This window comes from Rattus rattus, chromosome 5 (genome assembly GCF_011064425.1).
Source record: "Rattus rattus isolate New Zealand chromosome 5, Rrattus_CSIRO_v1, whole genome shotgun sequence".
NCBI lineage: Eukaryota > Metazoa > Chordata > Mammalia > Rodentia > Muridae > Rattus > Rattus rattus.
Window position 1 is genome coordinate 443533 of NC_046158.1, and position 22290 is coordinate 465822.

At 40.3% G+C, this 22290-nt stretch overlaps 1 protein-coding gene across 1 annotated transcript; it reads left to right on the forward strand.

Annotated features, from left to right (window-relative positions):
• Positions 1-794: 794 nt before the first annotated feature.
• Positions 795-21661, forward strand: Rab14 (RAB14, member RAS oncogene family). The gene is made up of 8 exons (XM_032902667.1): positions 795-901; positions 9255-9313; positions 10286-10339; positions 11699-11876; positions 15014-15080; positions 18036-18123; positions 18429-18459; positions 19419-21661. The coding sequence occupies exons 2-8, from the start codon at positions 9262-9264 to the stop codon at positions 19594-19596; spliced, it is 648 nt and encodes a 215-aa protein (XP_032758558.1). The 5' UTR covers positions 795-901; positions 9255-9261; the 3' UTR covers positions 19597-21661.
• The last annotated feature ends 629 nt before the right edge of the window (positions 21662-22290 follow it).

Consider the following 22290-nt stretch of genomic DNA (forward strand, 5'->3'; position numbering starts at 1 on the left):
AAAAAAGTGAAACTGTTACTTTCACCAAGGTGTCTTGGGAAGGTGGTGGCCAAACAATAAAAATGTCAAATTTCCCTCTTCCTGAAGGTTAGGTTAGACAAAGATGAAACACAAGACAGAAAGGGCCACCTCCTAGCTACATGATTATACAAGTGGGTTGGTCAATATGAGCCACCCTTTTCGTCTCTGACCGCACCAGGAGAAGCGTCTCTGGGTGTTGGCCAGCCTTGTTCCTGCTAGTCTCCAATTGGTCGGTAAATGTTGAATAAGTGCAGTAAATATGTGTGTGTCCCAGAGATCGGTATACAGAGGCGGTCCAGTGAGAAGCGGTTACGCGTATTAAAAATAGTTAAGTCTCCAACTGGGATAATTCTGGACACCGGCAACCCTTAGAAAACAGCGTGCGAACCTGCGCAGTAACTCTGCCGGGAGGCGTGGCACACATCTGCGCTTGCGCAGACCCCTTTCCCCGCCCCTTCAGGCGTGAGGACCAGTGGGACGGGCTGAGGCCGAGGCGGGTCTACTCCAAAGGGGCGAACTGAGGAAGGGGCGTGGCCGTCAGGTCGGTCTCCAACACCCTCTTCCGGGCTCCGCTGGCTGCGCGCGCATCCTCCCCCCTTCTTTTGTGGTCCGGCCCATTGCGAGGGTGACAGGAAACCCTGTGCAGGGAGCGCCGCCATCTTGGGCCAGCCCGAGGAAGATCCTGAGGGAGCCGCAGGAGCAGCCGCCGCCACCACCGCGACTACCTCCCGAGAGTCTGCACCCTCAGGCCAGCCCGCCTTCCTGCCAGGGCCTTGGCCGACGGATTCCGGCCGCCCTCCCGCCGCGTCCGCCCTCCGCTTCCTCGTCCTGACGTCCCCCTCCCGTCCGGAAAGCTGCCCAGCCACCAGCAACCCCCCAGGTAACCAAGGCCTTCCGCAGGGGCCGCCCGGAGCCGGCCTCCCAGCCCGGCCCTTCCAAGGGGCGGAGGCGAGCCGAGAGGTAGGCGGGCGGCGTCCCGGGCTGGCCCCGCAGGCCGCGGCCGGCCCGAGGGTCGGCGGAGGGCGCCGGCCTGACAGGACTCTGCGGGGCGAGCTGTCGCCCGCGCTGCCCCGTCGGGCTCGCGCTCCCTGCCCGCACCTCCGCTCCGAAGCGTGCGGGGAGGGTGTGTTCCCACCTCTTCTGTCCGGCCTGCGGCGCACAACCGTGGCCTCCGCAGGCCCGGGTCTCGCCGCCTTTGCCCGCAGCTGCAGACCACCCCCGCAGTGTTTCCCCACGCGTGTCGCGCCGTCCTGCCACCCACGAGCCCCAGCCGTGGCAGTCCCACCTTACAGGGCCTCATCTTACAAAAGGCCCGGCATCGGCATCTCGGGCTGCCTCCCGTGTCCTTGTAAGCAACCGCTCTGTAGTCCCGCCTGAAGATTGGGTGTGTGGGATTGACTGTTTCGCGAGGCTCTCCGAATCCATGTAAAGTCCCTGGCCAGCCTGCACGGGGTTAGAACCTACAAAGTGTCCAGAAATAACGAAGGGGAAAAGTTTGGGCATCTCGAGAATTTGAGAAAAGACGATGGAGTGGGAATGCTAAAACTCCAGTGTGTGCCAGGCACGGGTTTAGGTGTCTTCACACATAGCTTGCTTCAAGTGCCTTTTGAGAGTTTTCCGCATTTTTTTTTACTAAGGGGCGGGGGACGGACGACGGACTGAAGCCAGAAGTTGTCCTGTGGCTGAGTAATGATGGCACACACAGACTGGCTTTTCCCCATACAGGCTGGTATGTTTTGTAGTACAGCATGTGTTCAGCGAGGGCTGAGACACACAATACTGGATCGGTTCAGAGAAGTGACAACCGAACTCCATTTTTTTCTCTCTTTACTCTGGGTGATAACAGATAAGACCCAAACTCTATCATGTCAGCTGTTACTCTGGCAAATGCTCATTGGAGGAGAGGTGGTAGTAGGATTTCCTCTTTATATGTAAAGAAAGCTGTGTTCGAAAGTTTACTGGTCATGGCATGTTGTTTCAATGACCTTTTATGTAAATGTGACTAATGAGTACAAATTTGACCCACTAATAATGCAGCTCCCCCTTTTCCCTTCCCTTCAGCAGGGAATTTTCTTGGGAATTCTGTGTAACTGGGAAATGGCAGTACTAGAGTGAGATTCCAAGGCATCGGGACTCCAAAACCTTATACATACTATGCATGGTCAAGTAACACTTCCTAGTTACTTAGCTGACCCTAATCAAGTTAGTCAACCTCTCAGACTCAGTGTCCTTATCTATAAGGACTCCCTGTCCTTATAAATTGTGCCCACATTTCAGAGTTATTTCAAGGATTAACTAGAATTTAAAGAAAACTCGGGTTTGGCATGTAAGTGCCTGTAGTTTTGCTAGCCATATAATGGGTGTTTACTGTGTTGATCGAGTCCTGTCGAAATAGACTCTGGCTTAACCTAACCTGCCTAATTTGTAGTATATAACCATCAGTATATCACTTCTGACCTGGTTTCCTTATTTGTAAGATGAATGTTTAGGATTAGAGATTGTTTATAAAGTAGCTAGTTTACATTAGGGGCTCAATAAGTGGAGTTATTATAAAGATGTAAAAAGTTTAGATTCTAATTGCTATTGAAAATTCCTTGGAATTAAGGGTGTTTTTTTTAAAGTTCTGCTTTCTGTTTTTCATGTTAAATTTTATATTTGTAAACTTAAGCTTTACAACAGAGCCTGAAAATTTCTTGCAGCCAGTTTTTATAGGTCTTATTTGCATACTCTTAGCAAGATATGTAAGATAAAAATGTTCAGACTATAGCTCTGGAGGTGTTTATGTCATTAAAATGTTAGCATGTGGGCCTGGCAAGATGGCTCAGCAGGTAAAGTCTTTTGCTGTCCCGCTTGATAACCAGAGTTAGATTCCGAAGCCCACCTAGTAGAAGGAGAGAATGGATTCATGTTAGCTATTCTCTCTGATGTCTACATGTATACCCACATGTGCACATACATACAGTCATACACACAAAAGTATTTAAAGTATTTTAAAAGTATGGCAGGAGATAAATTATTAATATTAAGAGATACTATATTTCAAACTTTTTAAAGTTTGCAAAATAAAGCATCAGTATAGTGAACATTAATACCGAATTACTGATGAGTGTCTGCAGTGAACACTCTTGGTTTGTCTGCACTGCTCCTCCCATACCCATCTGTATTTCAGACATATTATTAGTAAACTTTTACTAATCCTTTCAAGTGCAGGTATCATTGTTTTTTCTGTTAAATACTTATGTGGAAGTCAGAACACAGATTTGGGGGCACTTTATTTCTTATTCATAGCACACTATCATTAGTGGTAAGGTTTTTTTTCTCTTTGGACGTTGTTAAGTAATCTGGTATTTTAAATTTTTTATTTACATTAATTTACACAAAAGTGCAACCTTAAATGAGTTATGAAAAGTTGGTTTCAGAAATGGACAGATTGTTTTCCAAAGTTGTATTTCTTTTTTTTTTTTAAAGGTTTATTTATTATATGTAAGTACACTGTAGCTGTCTTCAGACACGCCAGAAGAGGGCATCAGATCTTGTTACAGATGGTTGTGAGCCACCATGTGGGTGCTGGGATTTGAACGCAGGACCTCTGGAAGAGCAGTCAGTGCTCTTAACCTCTAAGCCATCTCTCCAGCCCCAAGGTTGTATTTCTATTATGGAAAAAAAATTGACCATTTTAATTAGATTGGCTATTAGATTGAGTATGAGAGTTTTCTGTCCACCTGACTGACATGTGGCATAGCATTCCGGTTCAGGGGCCTCTAAGCAAGGATTCCCCCACTCTTGAGGTCCGTGAAGGTAGAGACAGTGTTACTCCCTTTTTTGATTATTGTTAAAATCATTCATAGTGGTTTGTGCTTAGTAGAGATGGGGTGTTTTCATGTTGGTGGTGTTTAATCACAAAAGTGGTCTTGTCTCCAGTGTTTATAACAAAGTATATACATAAAGCCTAAAACCGAAGAGCAGCATTCAGACTCCCTGGCACCAGGACTCTTTAGTGGGTTGCTCCCCTGCTGTTGAGTTAGCTAGATAGAGATTGTGCAGTGATTGAGGCAGAGACCACAGCATCTATAAACAGTGAACGACAGCGTATAGACACACGAAGAGTTAAACAATAAGCCTGTGGAAATGCCTGGTATTGAGTCTCCGTGTTTTACTCTGAGGAGGCCTCTACCAGCACCTTTAGAACTAGTTATTTGGGGCTGAAGCGATGGCTCTGTGGACAAAAGCACCCACTGCTCTTGTAGATGCCCCAGGTTTGATTCTCAGTATGCACAGGGTAGCTCACAACCATCCAGAACTCCAGTTTTAAGGGACCTGACATTGTGCTTGACCTTTTTGCCCACAGACCATGTGGGTGGAGCATATACTATACATGTAGGCAAAATGTTCATACTCATACAATACTTTTTATTTATTTTTTTTCTTTTTTCTTTTTTTCGGAGCTGGGGACTGAACCCAGGGCCTTGCGCTTGCTAGGCAAGCACTCTACCACTGAGCTAAATCCCCAACCCCAACAATACTTTTTAAAAAAAAAAAAAAAACTCATTTATATAATCTTATTCAGGGAGAGATCTGATTTGGTTTGGTGTGACAATAACTACCATGCAATATATCTTTAGTAACCATTTAAATATAGATATTTTGACTCAGGAATATGTCTATGATTTCATTAAGTGAAAAAAACACGTTGCATGTTTTATACAATTGGTATGTAAAGCTTATATACCTCCTTAACGTGGTATGTTTCACATTAAGGTAAAGTTGAAAAATACTTTGTTAAAGGAACATTAAGGATGCTTAATATTTAAAATTGGCCACTTGATTACATAGTGCAACAATCATCAGTGCTTATAGGTTAGTGTGTGAAGGTTTCTTTTGATAGCCAAGGACAGTTATTGTCCACCTCGTGTGTCTTCAACAATTAGTTAAGTAGAGAGCATTGTGCTCTTTGGAGTCAGGCCTCTGAGCTCAGGTTCTAGGTCGGCCATTTACTAACTTTAGAATAGTGGCCAAGGGAGTGAATTTCTCCAAATCTCAAGTTCTTCAGTTTTTGCATGAAATAATAGCTTTATAGAGTTGTAGGAATTAAGAATTCGTGTAGGTATTACTGTAACACAGACCATTGTATGATTTATTCTCAGATGTTCCTTATTACAGTGGATAAATAATAATAAATCAATATTACCAATCATCGATAGTTGTTTCTTAAATTTGTGTTTACTTCAAATGTAATTATTTAATTTTTCTTATTCAGAGTATTAAATTAGAAGCAAAGAAGTGAAAGGTCTGTGCCTTAAAGCATCACCTGGAGGAGGCAGGCTGTGCCTGAAAGTAGTCATGCAGATGGCAGGATGGTGCTGTTTGTGAAAGGGAATTGGTATTAACTGTGCTGGATACAGTATAGGTCTAAACTGCCTGAGCTAGATACTCTGCTTTCCTCTGAGATCATTTCCTCTTTTGTAAAATGAGCAACCTAGTAGCTGTCTTATAAGGACGACAGTCAGATGAAGTAGCACTTAGAGTACTGCCTGGTACTTATTAAGTGCCCCAAAATGGAAACATAGCAGTTGTGCTACCAATTTACAAATTGTTCACCACACTTGTTTTCATAGATGCAGCAGTCTCTTTGTTTTTCTTTAAAAAAAAAAAAAAGGCATTAAAGGCATCTTATATCAGTTTTATCCAAGTAATTTTTATTTATAAAAAGAAATAGAAGAAAAGGTAGCACTTGAGGCTGAGGCAGGAGTATTATAAATGGATGATGTAGTGAGTCCCAGGCCAGCTGAGATGATATAAGGAGACCCCATTCACAAAACAAAATGGGAAGAAAATGCATTTTAATCACACGAGTTATATAGGATATTGCTAAGCTTTTTTTTTTTTTTTAAATCAGTGGATACCGCAGGGTTGAGTGACTTGTTCTTTCAGCGTGAACTAACCAGCATTTTCTCCTCACATCCCCCCTCTGCCTTTTTTTGACCTTTGAGCTTTAACAAACTTGCCCTTAAATAACAGAGGAATATTTTTTCTCTTTCCAAAGCTAGGCAAACATATTTTGTTCACTTTTTTGGTGGCATGCTTTGAGAAAGTATGCCTGGCTTTCTTCAAGCAATGGTGGGCATATTTAAAAGGAGCCCCTTACATATGACTTGTAAACATGTAATTTTGACTGAATAGACAGACTATGAAATTACTTAAAATTTACCAGTTTCTTATTTTTTAAGAAAGATGTTTTCTGCCTTTGCAGAAATGAATAAATTTGGTGTTTTGTTTGTTTGCTTTTGAGACAGTGTCTTATGTAGCTAAGGCTATCCTCAAACTCGACATGTAGCCAAGGATGATCTCAAACTTCTTCACTGGTGCTCTTTTCTGAATGCTAGATTATGGGTCTTGTTTATGTGTGAAGCTGGATCTTGGTACATGCTAGTCAAACACTTATCAATTGAGGTACATCCCAGCACTGTCTGCCTGCTTATGCTTTTAGGGTTTTTATTTGTAATTATAAAAGAAACTTGAACCAAAAAATTATTGTGGTTAAGTAAAAACAAAGCATCAGTGTTCATCCTGAAATAGTGATTATTTAGAAAACTACTGTATTAATGCTTATTTTAAAAAATGTCAGGGGGTTGGGGATTTAGCTCAGTGGTAGAGCGCTTGCCTAGGAAGCGCAAGGCCCTGGGTTCGATCCCCAGCTCCGAAAAAAAAGAACCAAAAAAAAAAAAATGTCAGAATTCATCATTTTAGTTGACATTTAGAGGATGCTGTGTGTTGCAACTAGCATGTACACAGCTCAAGTAGAATTGAATTATAATTTCACAGTTACTCCTAGAACACTTGAAGTTTATTGACTTTGGAACTGTTTAAAGGCCATAATTTTTGGGTGTTGTGTGTTGAGGCTTGAAGCCAGGGCCTTGTGCATGCTAAGCATGTATTCAACACTAAAATACACCACAAAGCCCTGTAATTACTTGTTTGTCACCTGCCTGCCCGTCCGTCTATCCGCCGGTCCATCCGTCCGTCTGTCTGTCCGTCCATCCATCCATCCATCCATCCATCCATCCATCCATCTATCTGTCTATCACAAGGTCTCTCTTGCTGTCCTGGAACTCACTATAGAGGAGTAGGCTGATCTCAAACTCCCAGAGATCTGCCTGAGTATGCCTCCTTAGTGCTGGATTTTAACATAATAAAATAGGAAACAAAGTATATACAAAAAATTTTAGTCAAAAGATGGGAAGAAAATAGGAAAATCAAGGGGAAGAGTGCAAGAAAACTAGTTTACAAATGACTACTTTGGAAAGGAGTTAGGAGTTAGAAACTAATTTGAGGAAAAGAATGTACTGTTTCCATATAGAAGAGAAATTAATGTGTTAGGAATTTAATCTTAAAAGTTAGTTAAACAATTAGATCAAGTTTAACCTTGAGGCCAAGTTGTTGTGGGTTTGCTTGCTTGTTGCTTGAGACAGGGTTTTTTTTTTCTCTGTGCAGCCCTGGCTGTCCTGGAACTCACTCTGTAAACCAGGCTGGCCTTAAACCCAGAGGTCCACCTGCCTCTGTCTCCTCTGAGTGCTGGGATTAAAGGCGTGTGCCACTTCACTGCCTAGCTTAAGGCCAAGTTTGAGTGCCAGTAGTAGCTGGAAAAGAGGTAAGAGAAGAGTTACCGAGTCTAGGATATCAGCTGATCCAACTAGAAAAACTCCTCCTGAAAGAACTGGTTAAGGGAGTTTTCTGCAATGTTGGAGGACTGATTATAAATGTGTCACAACATGCTGGGTACATTGGGAGCAAGGCATAGACTTGTGTTGATTGTTGTCTGTACAGCAAAGTAAGGTGACTGCAATTATGTGATTTAGTTTTCTGTATTAAAGGATTTCTTTTTCTTTGATTCTTTTTTATTGCAGATGTTCTTCCTATAGATTCAGTTTTATTATGTTGACATTTTATTTGAAATATAGCATAAGTTATCACAAAATATTTATTAAAACCCTAGAAAGCACACATTTTTGGACAGTTAATAAGTCTTGGTATGTATGATTTTTGTCTTTCCTTAGTTGAAAACTAGTGAAAAATAAATTCATTAGATGATAACGGTATTAGGATATGCCTCTCTAGAACCTAGCACAGTGTTAGATACATTGAGACACAGCTACTCTTAATTATTTAATTATGCAATTATTGGTAAGTTTATTCAACATGTATGCTTGTCCTCCAGAGAAAGCTAGCACATGAAACATTTATATAGCATGTGGCTTGCTTGGGAAGATTGTTGTTGTTGAGACATAGGTCTCTGTTTTGTCCAGACTGACCTCAAAATCCTGGGTTAAAACAGTTCTTCAGTCTCCAGAGTATGAGCCAAGACTAACGTATGTGTAATTGTGCTTGTGAAATTGGAAGCTTAGGAAAGAAATTGGGATTTTTCTTAGGTTAAACCTACCTGATGACTAAGCAGTAGGCTATGATCCTTGGAAGCATCTTGATAGTAAGCTTTTGGATTTCATAAGTGTGAGTACAGCTTTATAGCATTTTTTTCTCCTAGAATAGTGTATAGAACTCAATTCATGTGTTTTTTAATGTATTAAGTTGAGTCATATGAAATTGCTAATTATGTTCTTTTTTAAAAAATCTATAGGAACAACAATTTTGTGTGATAAAATCTAATTTTGATGTCAATTTGATTTGGATACATGATTGTTCTAGACGTTAGATTCTTTGCTAAGTGTTGATTTAAACTAGAAGAGAAAGTTATATTTATGTTAGTGATTACTTTGATATCACAACTTACTGATCAGATAACAAGGAAAAGAACCTTAAAGGGAGAAGGAGCTATCTAATGATGTTTGACTTAAATTTATAAAAATTTTCTTCTTTGAAAGATTTCCAGAATAACTTTTTGTTGATATTACTCCTTTTTTCGTATATTTCCTTGAGTAAAAACTTGGAGTGTTTTGAAACAATTTTTTCATATTTTTGTGGATCACTTGAGAATATTAAAGTAACATTCAAGAGAGTTTGTGATCAGGTTGGGAATTTTACTGACTTAGATCAAAATTTTGTTTGTATAGTCAGTGTGTTTTCGTAATATGTATGATATATTTAAATTATGTGTATGTATTTGTGTGTGTGTGTGCGTGTGTGTGTGTGTGTGTGTGTGTGTTTGGAAAGTGCGGCAGTCATAGGTTTCTATAACTTGTGAACGTTTGCTGAATTAACATAGTTTTCTTTGTTTTCAGTGCCACCATGGCAACTGCACCGTACAACTACTCTTACATCTTTAAGTATATTATTATCGGTAAGTTTACTTAACGTGTATGCTTGTCCTCCAAAGAAAGCTAACACATGGAACATTTATACATCAGTACCTGAACATACTACTGCAGACGTGCATGCTTTTGATGACTTCAGAACTAAAGCTTTTTGATGAAGACACACATGCCTTTTCCATCATGGCCCCGGGTAGTGAAATGATGGTGGTTGTTCTTCAGGGCCACCTGCGAACATGTTAGTGTTGGGGTTATAAAATTAATTTCCTGCTTGTGCTGAAATATCCCAATGTCATAAAAGTTTCAGGTACTCTTGAATTCCAAAATAGATAGAGAGCACCGATTCAGAATTGGTCGTGAAACACACACACACACACACACACACACACACACACACACACACACCCATAGTTTTGTTTCTTTTTAAATGTCAAGACCTTGCTCAGATTGTCTTAATGCATTTATCCATGAGTGGTTGTAAATAACCGGAAAAGCCCAGATGCTAGGCTGAGTCGCAGACCAGTAGAAAAGCTCTTACAAGCTTATCCTGGCTATGGACTTGTGTTTGATCTCCACAATGGAAAATAAAACACAACCTGTAAATAAGAAAAGACAAGAAAGGCCATGTCAAGTTTGTATAGCTTTGTGAGATGGCATCTACTGTAATGTAGAGATAAAACGAGACATAGTGAGCCAAGCTTCCAAATTTTAATTTGTTATTTATTTCCGTTTGCTTTTGTGATAGTTCGTTTGGATAGGCCAATGAATGCACTTGGGATACCCATTTGGAAACCGTTCAGATTACAAGTACTGTTCAACCTTGTTGGCTGTTTACTAGTCTATCCTGCTAAAGTTAGAAGTGCTCAGTTTGCCTTTTGAGGAGGAAGATGCAGGGGCTGCAGTGTGCTGTGAGTGCTGTTCTGTTACGCAGCAGTTATTGCGTACAGTGATGCTGTGCACGAAGGCTGAGAAGTATAACTGTGTCTGCTTTCTTTACACAGGGGACATGGGAGTAGGAAAATCTTGCTTGCTTCATCAGTTTACAGAAAAAAAATGTAAGTTCAATATGAAAGGTAAAAAAGACAAGTAGCTTACTTTATCCTCATGTTCTCTACATTTTAAAAAGCACTATTTTTAGTGTATTTTATGCATTTGATTATAACCTGTCTCCATATTTACACTTGGGTTTTTAAAGTGCCATGATTATTTTTCTACAGTTTGTTTTAAAAGATTTATTTTTAAGTATGTGTGTTTATGTGTGTGCTTGTAGGGTTACGTACATGTGAGTGCAAGTGCCTTAGAGGCCAGAAACAACAGATCCCCAGGAATTGGAGTGACTTACAGGTAGTTGTGAGCCATCTTGATGTGCTGCTGGGAACCAAACTTGGGAAGTCTGTAGGATCAGTATACACTTTTAACTGTGGAATCATTTCTCTAGACCCATGATTTTCTAATAGGTGCAGATAAAATACAGTATTATTGCCAATTAAATTGTTTGTCTTTTAAAAAAATTCATGGTGTATGGTTATATTCATGTTGGTTATACTTATTTACTTATATATAAATAAAGACAGGGTCTCACTGTGTAGCTCTGGCTGACCTGGACTTGACTGTGTAGACTGAGTTGTCCTCAAACCCAAGGACATCTATCTCCTGAATGCTGGGATTAAAGGTGTGCCCCATCATGGCAGCTTGTTTGGATTTGTTTATTTTGTTTTTTTGAGACAGGATTTCTCTGTGTAGTCCTAACTGTTCTGGTACTCACCGAGATCCACCTGCCTCTGCCTCCAAAGTGCTGGGGTTAAACATTGTGAGCCTCCACTACACAGTACGAATTAATTTTTAAAAGTGTAGAATGTTAAATTTAACCCTATCTTTTCTTTTACTTTAAATGTATTTTTTTATCAACTTGTTTGTGTGTGTGTGTGTGTGTCTGTGTGTGTCTGTGTGTGTGTGCATGATCATGCATGTTGGTATATATGAATGTGTATGTTACATGTGGCTAGTACACATAGAGACCAGAAGAGTGTGTTGGATTCCCTGGAGCTGAAAGTTATAGGCAGTTGGGAATTGTTCAGTGTAGGTGGTGCAGGAAACTACACTCTGGTCCTCTGGAAGGACAGCAAATAATGTTCTTCACGACTGTGACATCTCTCAAGCTTCCCACCCCCAAAATCTTAGACACTTTTTCTGTATGTATCATTTTTTCACTATAATCAGTTTTGAAATAATTAATAGAATTTTTTCTGTCTTTATCACTGGCTAAAGTTTAGAATACAATTCCTATTGAGGGTGGTGGAGAAAAAGGTCAGTATGTTGTAACTGATAAGCAAAATACAACTGAGAACATGGCATTTTTGTGCTGTGTTCCACACAAGTTTTCTGAAATTTGGCTATTTTCTTTTCTCCAACAGTTATGGCTGATTGTCCTCACACAATTGGTGTTGAATTTGGTACAAGAATAATTGAAGTTAGTGGCCAAAAAATCAAACTGCAGATTTGGGATACAGCAGGACAGGAGCGGTTCAGAGCTGTTACACGGAGCTACTATAGAGGAGCTGCAGGTGCGCTCATGGTGTATGACATCACCAGGTAAGATGACATCCTGCTTTGGAGTAAACCACTACTTTAGGCAGTATGGTTTCTTTTTTATTGATTTGGGTCTCCTTTAGTTTGTAATTGGATATCCGTAAATTTATTTATTTGGGTTTTATGACTTCTGACTTTTTAACATGCTGATCTTCTCTAGAAGTTGGTGAAAGAAAGACCATGGGATAATGGGGCCTAAAAGAAGAACACAGACTGCAGAGTTAGCTGTCTGAAGAGAGGCGGCTTTATATGAAACTTACACTTCAGGAAGGCAAGCCAGTGCTGAGGAATTCTATTCGGTGTGTGTTAAAATCAACACCTCTGTGAATAGGAGCAGTGAGGCATGAGACACTTAGTAGACTGGTTCTCATCTAGAGGCCAACAGAGGCTCTGTTTTTTTTTTTTTTTTTTTTTTTTTTTTTTTTTTTTTTTTGAAGCTGGGGACCGAACCCAGGGCCTTGCGCTTTGAGGGCGCTCTACCACTAAACTAAATCCCCAACCCAGAGGCTCTGTTTTGATAGGTTGACTTTGACATTTTGGTGTTGGAGTATAATGAATGTTTGAGTATTACTCATTTACTTAAATTCACTTTTCTACCACGAATTGAAGTGACTTAAAACCCTACATCAAGATTCAATTCATGACAACATGGTGTTTTCTAGAAACTCAGCATTTGATATGAGGTCACAAAACAGGAATATAAAGGTTTGACTTTGGAGCATGTAGCCAAACTGCCCCTTACTCGACCTGAACAGTTCTTTCTCTGCTGTGAGATAAAAATGAACTGGTCGCCTCTCATCATGATGCAGAGTCAGCCAAAGCACTCCTAAGAAGAGCTCCTCCCTCCTGAGGGGACAGAGACAGTGAGTGGGACCAAGTGAGAGCTGGAGACTGATTCCGAGAAAAAGCTCTGTGCTGGCTCATTTTGAAGAGTCAGAGAGGCTGAGCATAAGAAGCCTGAGCTGTGCACAGGGAAGGAGCCCCTTGCTGTGTGACTCCTCTGACTCTGACACACTCTTGAAAATGCCGCGTTAGAATATTTATAGGGACCAATAGAATTATATACATAAAGCCTCAGTAGATTTTCAGCAAATAGTAAGGTAAGTTTTAATTTTCTTCATTGTATGGGCAGTTGGTACATGATCAGTAGATGGTCTTGTGGGGAGATTATAAACCTGGCTGTGGTACAGAACTGCCTCATTATGAGTTATTACTGCATTCCTGACGACTTAATTAAAGGTCCCATCCATTACCAATACTCTGAAATATGATGTGTGCTTAACATGCAGTTTATTTTGCTTTTAAATATATATTTTAAGTATAGTAATATTGTGGTAAAATTTATGTGTATTCAAGTGATCAAAAGCACTTCATATGGAAACAGCAGAAATGTCCATCAGCTAAAGGAATGGATACACATCAATCAGGTGGCATGTCCACACAGTGAACTGTTTTTGAGCTGTAAAAAGGATGACTGATACATATCAGATGTAAGTTAAAAGGCCACAGGTGATTCTCTATACTGACCTAGAAAAGGAGGAAGATTGCAAGGGCATGGCAGCACAGACTTTCTCTTCTGAGGGTCCTGTGAATGGTCTAGAATTTGATAGTAGTGATGCTAAAAGTAAATTGTATTTTTAAAGGGCTTATGGTGATTGATTATATTTCAATATTTACTGAAAAAAGTACTTTGGATGTTAGGTTCTCAGTGACTTTAGACAATTCATGGTCTCAGGTTGCTGGAAGAGTGATGACACTTTTCTACCAATTATTTCTATCAATCCTTAACATTTTGCAACTTAGAAGTTCCCGCTTTGATAATAGTTTTTATCTTTGGTGTCAGCTATAACTGTTACAAGGCACTTTCCTGAGCTGACACCGAAGCTTGTTATGTCAGTAGTTTTGCCACAGTCAGAATGCAGTGAGTACGCTTGTAAACGTAGTGTGAAGTCAGGAAGTAGAAAGCTGAGCCATCCTAGCGTGGAGCCTGTCTGCGTGTGGATTCGTTGTGTTAGGGTAAGTTAGATTAGTGCAGATGACATCATGCTTTTTAAATTTGCTCAGATAAAGTAGACATATACCACAGTCTGAATCTCCAGATGCTTTAACCACCTTGCAAGTAAGAGCTGCAAGATAAACAGCTTTCTTTCTGGTAGCTGAGGTCTTGAATTTCTAGATGAATGCATTAAATGCCCTTTTTAAATGCAGTTTTTAATCTCTGTATTAACTCAGTCCAGAGTAGTATGGACAAGGAACTTCTAGCATTTAGGAGGTAGAGGAAGGAAGATCACAAGTTGGTGGCTGGCCTGGGAAGCATTTTAAAAAAAAGGGAAGTCTAGGGAAGATGAGTGGTGTACTGATTTAGTGTGTCCGCCTTGTCTCTGACTAGAGTCGTAACTAGAGGGTAGGTGCAGAGGTACTGAGTGTGTTGTTGGGTACATGTTTGGTACTGTTCTCCAATTTGTGACTAGACCATCTGGATGATTTTAGGGAATGTTTTGAGTCTAAACTGCAAATCTTGGTTCTGAATAGTTTGTGGTTTGCTTGCATATTAGTGTGTTTATATACATTTGCCTTAAATATTTCTGATATCCTTAATATAGTTGGATATTGAGCTATTTAAAAATGAGTTGGTGGCCAGGTATGATGGCACGCACCTGTAATCCAGGACATGGGAGGATTGAGAGAAAGTTGGCTACATTAAGAGAGGGAAGATGGCTTGACCTACAGAGTGAGACCTTGTTTCAAAGCACAAAGCACAAAGTTTGGCTAGAGTTTTGAGAATTAGGTTGGTTCTGTTTACAGCTGTTCTTTGGAGTAACCATCCTGTCAAAGTAGAAATACACAGAGTTTGGATCTTTCAATTAAAGTTTGTATATGTATGTATAGATTTATATGTTATTTGCTTGTTTGTTTTTGAGGCAAGGTCTCACTGTAGTACAAGCCATAATACAAGGGACTCACTTAGGGCCATGACGGCTCAAATTCAGGGCACTTGTGTCCTACCCTAGCCTTTGAGTTGTGGGGATTACAGTGTAAGGCACATCATACCTGGTTCTTTTTTGTTGTTGTTGTTGTTGTTGTTCTGAACCAATGGCAATCATGTGTAGAACCAACACATTCTGATTTTAACTTTGCAGAAGAAGTACATATAACCACTTAAGCAGCTGGTTGACAGATGCAAGGAACCTCACCAACCCAAACACTGTAAGTTAACACCTAACTGTATGAGAGGTTTACAGCTAACTCACACAGGGCAAGCCTTGTACTGGTGAGATCTTGTCATTTGGATTGTATGAATAAGAGACTATTCCCTCATTCTCTTACTCACTCACTCATTGCATTCATATTTTCTTTGATGCTAGAGACCCAGGCCTCAGGTACGCTAGGCAGATATCTGCTATGAAGCTACATCCCCAGTCCCAAGTATCTTGATTTTATTCTTAGGCTAATTGAAGAAAACTCTTAGTTTTGGTTGCTTCCAGGTTTTATTTTTTATGTCTGGATCTTAAAAAAAACCAAAAACCAAAGCTATGAATGAGGTGGTACTCTCGGAGTTATTATAATCTAAAATATAAATTTAAAAAGCTTCTGGATTATGCTTGTAAAATATTACTATCAGAGGAAACTGGGCAAAACTGTGCAAGGGCTCTTTTTGATTTTTTACAGTTGCATGTGAATTTGTAATTATCTGAATAAAATGTCAACTAAAAGTAAGTATTCTACATACTCTAAATAATTAACTTCTTAGCAAGACAGAAAAGATACTGAGATGTTTAAAGGACAGCTGCCATTATTGTCTAGCAGAGAAAACAAACTTCAGGTTTACAGAGAAGCCATAAAACCCCCTGAAAGATGAGTTAGAAATGTGGTGATGGCTCAGTGATGGTGCGTGCAGACGGGCAGGGCCTTCTGCAGAAGCCAGCTTACAGGGGTGTCAGTGTCGGTGGGGTTCCTGGAGGGTGTTTGTTAGAAGAACAGTGTTTCCCTTAGCTTTGTACCTCTTGTGCTGGTAAGAGGCCTGGACCGGTAAGCGAGGATGAGTGGTGAGAGACTAGTTTTGCTAGTGTGGAGCCTAGAGCTTTTGTTTTTATTTATAGTAAACTCGCTGTTGCTATGCATAGAGGCCTATGGATAAATGTCCATAGCAGCTTTATTTGTGATAACTAGAAACCAAAAGCAGGCCAGCTACCACAGACACGTGAATAGCAAAACAGTTTGGTTTTACGTATCCCCACTACAGTGAGCTATTCAGCCACACCAAAGAAGGAGTTATGGTAACGGCATCAGCGCTGGTGAATCTCAAGAGAATTTTGCTGAGTTTAAAAAGTCTAAAAAGCAGGGGTTGGGGATTTAGCTCAGTGGTAGGCGCAAGGCCCTGGGTTCGGTCCCCAGCTCCGAAAAAAAAAAAAAAGAAAAAAAAAAAGCTTACATATTTTATGATCCCATTGGCGTGTTTCAAAATGGCAGTCCTGTAGACAGATAAAGAACAAAGTGATTGCCAAGGGTTGGTTAGTGAAGGGTAGGTGGCTGATAGAACTGTGCAGAATCAGCAGTAGCAGTTTCTTGGTGGTGATGGTAGTTCTGTGCCCAGATGGAGGTGACAGCTGGTGAGTGTTATTGCACTGCACACAACTACATGTGGACATAGCCACAGAAATGGGTTTGAAAAAATGGGTATCTTAGGGCTGTAATTGTACCAATGTTAGTTTTCTGGGTTTGAGAGTATAATATGGCTCTGTGAGTAACTAAAGAATTTAAAAAATGTTTTTCAAAGCCTACTTTATATGACTATGTTTTCTATGAAATTGCCTTTTGTTTTTATGGGCAAAGTATGTACTTTTCATTTTTGTTACTGTTTTGTGCCTCTTTGTTACCAGACCTCTTGGGGGGTGGGCAGTAGAGACTGGAGATTGACGTGTAGTTGGGAAGAGAAAATACTTCTTTTTGAAGAGGGTGGCGGTGGAGGGAAGTGATGGAGACTGTGTGCCTGCTAGGCACATGCTCTGCCCAGCCTTCAGTCTAGGTTTACCTCTTGGTTTGAATGCCTGTCTTATAATGACCCTATCCTAGGCTGGATTTCTCTTTAAGTGTCATTATTTTATTGTTCAAATGACTATGAACATTATTTTCCCTTGTCAGTGGTCACTTGCACTTTGAAGAATGTTTTTTGATTATACCATTTAACTTATATGGAAATAATTGATTAGTTCATTGGACCCCAATATTTGAAAGTAGAAGAGACAAGTACTAATTTTATGTGGACAAAAAAGTTGGGAAGCACTTGTTGGTTGGAATCATTGTTTCCTAACATCTGTATCTGTTAAAAGAGGCAGAAAGGCAGAAGAGGGGCTGACATCTCCCCCCTTTGTGCCTTAAATAACCAAAACACCATTGTTTTCTTACCTTTAGTCTTTAAACAATTTTACTTTGGTAAAACTCCAAAGTAGACGGTGAGGTGATGTTTGTCCAAGGATTCGAACCTATTGTGTGTTTATCCCATCCCAGCTTCTTTCACAGACAGAAGCATTGCTGGTTAGTGATAGAAAGTTACACCCCTCCTGGGATAACATCAGCTAGGACAGTGTTGTCTCTACGTCAGTTTGCATTCTCTAGGGTTCTAATGCCCTCTGCTAACTCTTGTCTTATTTGAATTTAAGGGGATGGTAATTACTGTTGAATGAATGAATTAAACTGGTGGTTTTCAAGTTTCCTCAGGGTTGTAGAATCTTTTGAGAACCTGAAAGCCACAAGCCTCCTCCAGGGAATGTTCATGGTTATGGTGCTTTGCATTTAATTTTAGGGCATTTTTACTAATCTTGCTTACTCTTTGGCCTAGACCAGATATGAACAAACTGGCTTGTGAGCCATCTTCACCTAATGAATGACTTTTCTACTTTTAAGGGACTTGTGACAACAATAAAAATAATATTCAGCAAAACTCGTGTGGGGCTCACAAATCTAAAATATGCCTTCTCTTCCTTACGGCAGGTTGTCAGTCCCCCACCCAGCTTGTTGCCAGGGTCCTTCTTGGTGCTCTTGCCTTTGTAAAGGCCCTGTAGTCCAGGGCACTTAGGGGTCGTTTTTGTCAAGACTTTTGTATTTGAGAATTTTCATAGGTATTTTTGTTCTAAGACACCTTTTCTTTTGTTCATAAATTAGGTAATAATTCTCATAGGAAATAAAGCAGATTTGGAAGCACAGAGAGATGTTACCTATGAAGAAGCCAAACAGTTTGCTGAAGAAAACGGTGGGTTGAAGACTTAATACTCTTCTGTGGGAATTTTAAAGGAGAGGAGTTTTAGATCATGCAGGTTATTTAATATTTAAAAAAAAAAAAACCTTTTCAGAAATCTGAGTAAGGAAATGAAGTGTTTGTTTCTGTGGTACATGTTAGTAGTAATGCAGCTACTGAATGATAAGTGCAGATCTGCCCCTGCCTCAGACACGTGCTCCTTCATAAGGACGGGCAGCTGTGGGGGCCCTGCTCACATGTGACTGAAGAGTGCTTCCGACTCTGCAATGTCCTAATTTTAGTCTGAATTTTATTTTTAGGCTTATTGTTCCTTGAAGCAAGTGCAAAAACGTAAGTATGGCTAAAATGTAGATCATGTTTCAGTTCCACGTAGAGTAGAATCATGTGCTGTGTAAGTGGGTGATGCTGTAGACACCCATGTGAGCTGTGCTGTGTAGTGAGGCTGTGGACAGTGCCCACAGCAGGAAGAGCAGTGAGCAGAAGCCTTTGTTTCACAGTACAAGGGAATGCGAACCTTTGTAATTTAAAGGGTTGTACCTCTTCGTGTCCCCTGGTCCCAGGTCAATACATGAAACTGCTGGCGCAATCTCACAAGTGTCTGACTCTCACAGCCAAGGTTAAGTTTGGTATCTTGAACATGCAGCTCAGCCAGCATGTTCACACAGCATTAATGATCACGTTAAAGAATGATTCAAGGACATACGTACTCAGTGGCTAATGGGGCACAGTGAACACTTCCTGATTGTCCTTGGAGTTCAGCATTGACCCCCAACACTCCCCAGTCATCATTCTATATCCACACCAGGCAAGGACAGGCCAACCTCTTCAAGTTTATTTAGTCCCAAGAAAGCCGAGCTGTGAACATGGTTAAACATGACTGTGTTGCCATCACATGATAAAGATAGCATAGTTTTACACATGGCTGTTTATAAAATACTAGTAAGCCTGGAATTCTGTCAGCACATTTGGAGAAGTTTTATTTGGAGAACCTGTTGTCATTTCAGAAGTGGCTATCTCAGGTGTCATGTAGTGTATTAACAGAGAGCTGCAGTGAGTAGAAGATAGAAGTTCGCAAACTGATTTTAGAAAGAGCTCAGTACTGGGTTGTGTACTCACCACCAAAAACATTTCCTATGTTCTCTTAACCCAGTCTTCTGGTAATCTCTTATCAGATGACAGTGGCTAAGTGGAAGACATGGCAGTTCACTAAAGGTTTGCAGGTCAGCGTAAATGCCTTATATATTCTAGAAAGCTGTGCTTTGTGAATAAAGTTGTTGATTGTCTTTTAGGGGAGAGAATGTAGAAGATGCTTTTCTTGAGGCTGCCAAGAAAATCTATCAGAACATTCAGGATGGAAGCCTGGATCTGAATGCTGCCGAGTCTGGTGTACAACACAAACCCTCAGCCCCGCAGGGAGGACGGCTAACCAGTGAACCCCAACCCCAGAGAGAAGGCTGTGGCTGCTAGTGACCTCTTTGCTCTGGTCCCTCATTTGACCTTTCACCTCTGTCTGTTGGAAGCAGTACTTTTTACTGCTTTCTTGTCTTCTGTACATCTTACTGGGTTTAATTAAAAAAGAAAAAACAACTCTTGTAAAAACAGTTTAACAATACTAAACTGCTAAACAACTAGATGTAATCAGGTTATCAAAGGCAAGTAGAGTAATAAATCTCTCCTGCATGGTAAATCTAGACTTCCCCCTTTGATTGTCCTTGTGATAGGTTTGTCACCAATCTATGATTTAAACTGAGCACTGATGCTGGACCTGATTTTTACCTTCCCTTTGGCAAGGCTTTGTCTCACTGTACGGTTTAAATTTGATCTTTTCAGCCTTTCTCCCATCTTTCAACTGTTGAGTATGTCTGTTGTAGCCAGTAAGTTCACTGCTGTGAAATGACTTCTGATGGTAGAGAAAAGGGTCTGCAACTGCTTTTGTTTTTGTTGGATAAATTCCCTGTTGTAGGGGTGGCATTTTTCTTGATGAGGTTTGCTTCTGTCTTAGCCTTGCACAGGGAAAAATACCCATTTATCTTTTCTTGTGCTTAATAGCTTTATCTTTTTTTTAAATTTTTACACTATCTTATTCTTTTCTCTTTAACAGAAAGTAAATATGTATAAAATTTGAAGGAACCTAACTAACAATACCTTCTGTGTATATTATTTTAATGAAGAAAATAAATTGATTACTGGCATTGGAACAGTATAAAATACCAGTTTGTACAGTGTGACCTATATGTGACCATGTTACTCTCTTCCATTCACACAAGGAAATAGACACAGCTGCAGTTCACAAGTAACACTGGCTCCACTCCTTGGTGCTGGCAGTGTTTGGGGACAGACATAATGCTGGAAAGAGCTCCTGGCATCAGCGGAAACACTAGCGGATTCTATTCCATCTTCCCACTGGGGCTTACCTGCTGACTTCTTTTTTTTAACTGTTCTTGTGTAATCAACGTGCTCACCTGCTTTTCTTTTTGTAAACATTTTGTGTTATAGGCTGCATTCTTGCCTTACTGTATAGAAAAAGGAAGAAGGCTGGGTTTAATATTGCACATTTTAAGCTTTTATACCTTTATCTTAGAATGGTCAACTTCTGGACCAGATAGCCAGAACCACAGGTCTGCTGTTAAGGGATTTTAAATTGTGCATTTTTAACACTACAGTGAAATAATTTGGTATTATCCTTTGTGTTCATAGTTTGAGGGGCTATTTTATGTCATGTTGGCATAAATTGTTTTGTAAAAGGGAAGGTGTTTCTAAATGTGTGCACTGAAATAACGTAAGTCACTGCTTTGCACTGGGTGGTCTGGCCACGGGAAGAACACCACCTTGCAAGAGGAAGCGATCTCGGCAGCACCTGCTTCACTCAGTTCTTCCCTTCTCTTGGTTGGTTTCTAACAGAGTTTAAAATGGCTGAGAATTGAGAGGTCATTGGAAATGCACGTAGGTAAGCCTGAGCATATTATATAAAATGCTCCTAGCTCAATGCTGTGTTTAAAATACACATTTTAAATCCCTCTTTACCAGACACTAATGTAAAAGTACATCTTCTGGATTATAAACATGTTGTGGTTCCAGAGTTTTGTATAGTCAATGTTAAATAAAAGCCAAAACTGGAATGTGCAGAAAATAGGATTCGGTTTTTTTTTTTTTGGTGGATTCACCATTTTTGTCATTGTTTAACTTACAGGAATCTTGGCATAGGCTGGTATGTTCTGTTAAAGACTTAGCGTGATCCATTTGCTTATATACTGTTGCATCACAAGGGATTCACCCAGGGACCATGGCCTGCTGGTGTGTGTATATATTTACAGAACAAATCACCCATGGGGATATAAGGTGGCAATCACAAAGTAAAGACCCTCGGCCTGTTTAGGTGCAATACCCCAGTTCCCAAAGTTAGTTACAGTGGGTCTCAATTGTTTTTGTGACAGAAGGATTTATTCAGACTGCTGTACTCTTTATTTGATGTAACAAAATGCTATTATCTAAATATTTGTAAATAAAGTACCTGTATCTAGATTAAATTGAACATAGTTGTATTATTTTTGAACTGTGAGACATTTTTCAAATGAATATTTGAACTATCAGTTTTTATTGCAGCATTGTGCTTAGTGTATGGTGAGGTCTGGGCAACAAAAAAAACTACCAACTGGGCTGGAGGTTCATCCGTGTATATTGCATCTTTGAGGCCAGCACATTGGTGGCTAATAGTGTTTTCACTCTTCTGTATGTGGGCCCAAATTCTATTTGCATGTGTAACCACTGTAATAAATTTGGGAGCTTAACGATAAAGAAGCAGACTGTCATATCTGGCAACATCTGAGAGCCAGAGACTGGGCAGAGTGGATTTCTGTTAATTTTTAACCCACAGGAGCTTGTCCTTGTGTAGGTGTCTCGCTGTGCTTTTGCTGTGGAGGAGCCCTTCTGGTGTAGTTGTTTTTTCTGAGGTGTTGGATGAAATGATGGCTGGAGGGAGTTGGTTGGAGGTGGTCACATTGTACTAGTAAAGGCTGTACAAAGTTGTTTTTTTAAATGTCTGGAACTGGCAAGTTTATGATGTGTGTGGTGGGTCAAACCCAGACTCTGCACAATACTAAGCAAGCAATCAGGTGTTCTGAAAGCTCAGTTTTGAGGATGGCTTTAAATTCGACCTTAAAA

Excerpts from the sequence above, each read along its gene's own strand:
- Rab14 (XM_032902667.1), top strand. The coding sequence starts at position 9,262 with ATGGCAACTGCACCGTACAACTACTCTTACATCTTTAAGTATATTATT. Across the intron at positions 15,081-18,035 it reads ACCTCACCAACCCAAACACT|GTAATAATTCTCATAGGAAA; the intron begins GTAAGTTAACAC and ends TTCATAAATTAG. Across the intron at positions 18,460-19,418 it reads CTTGAAGCAAGTGCAAAAAC|GGGAGAGAATGTAGAAGATG; the intron begins GTAAGTATGGCT and ends ATTGTCTTTTAG.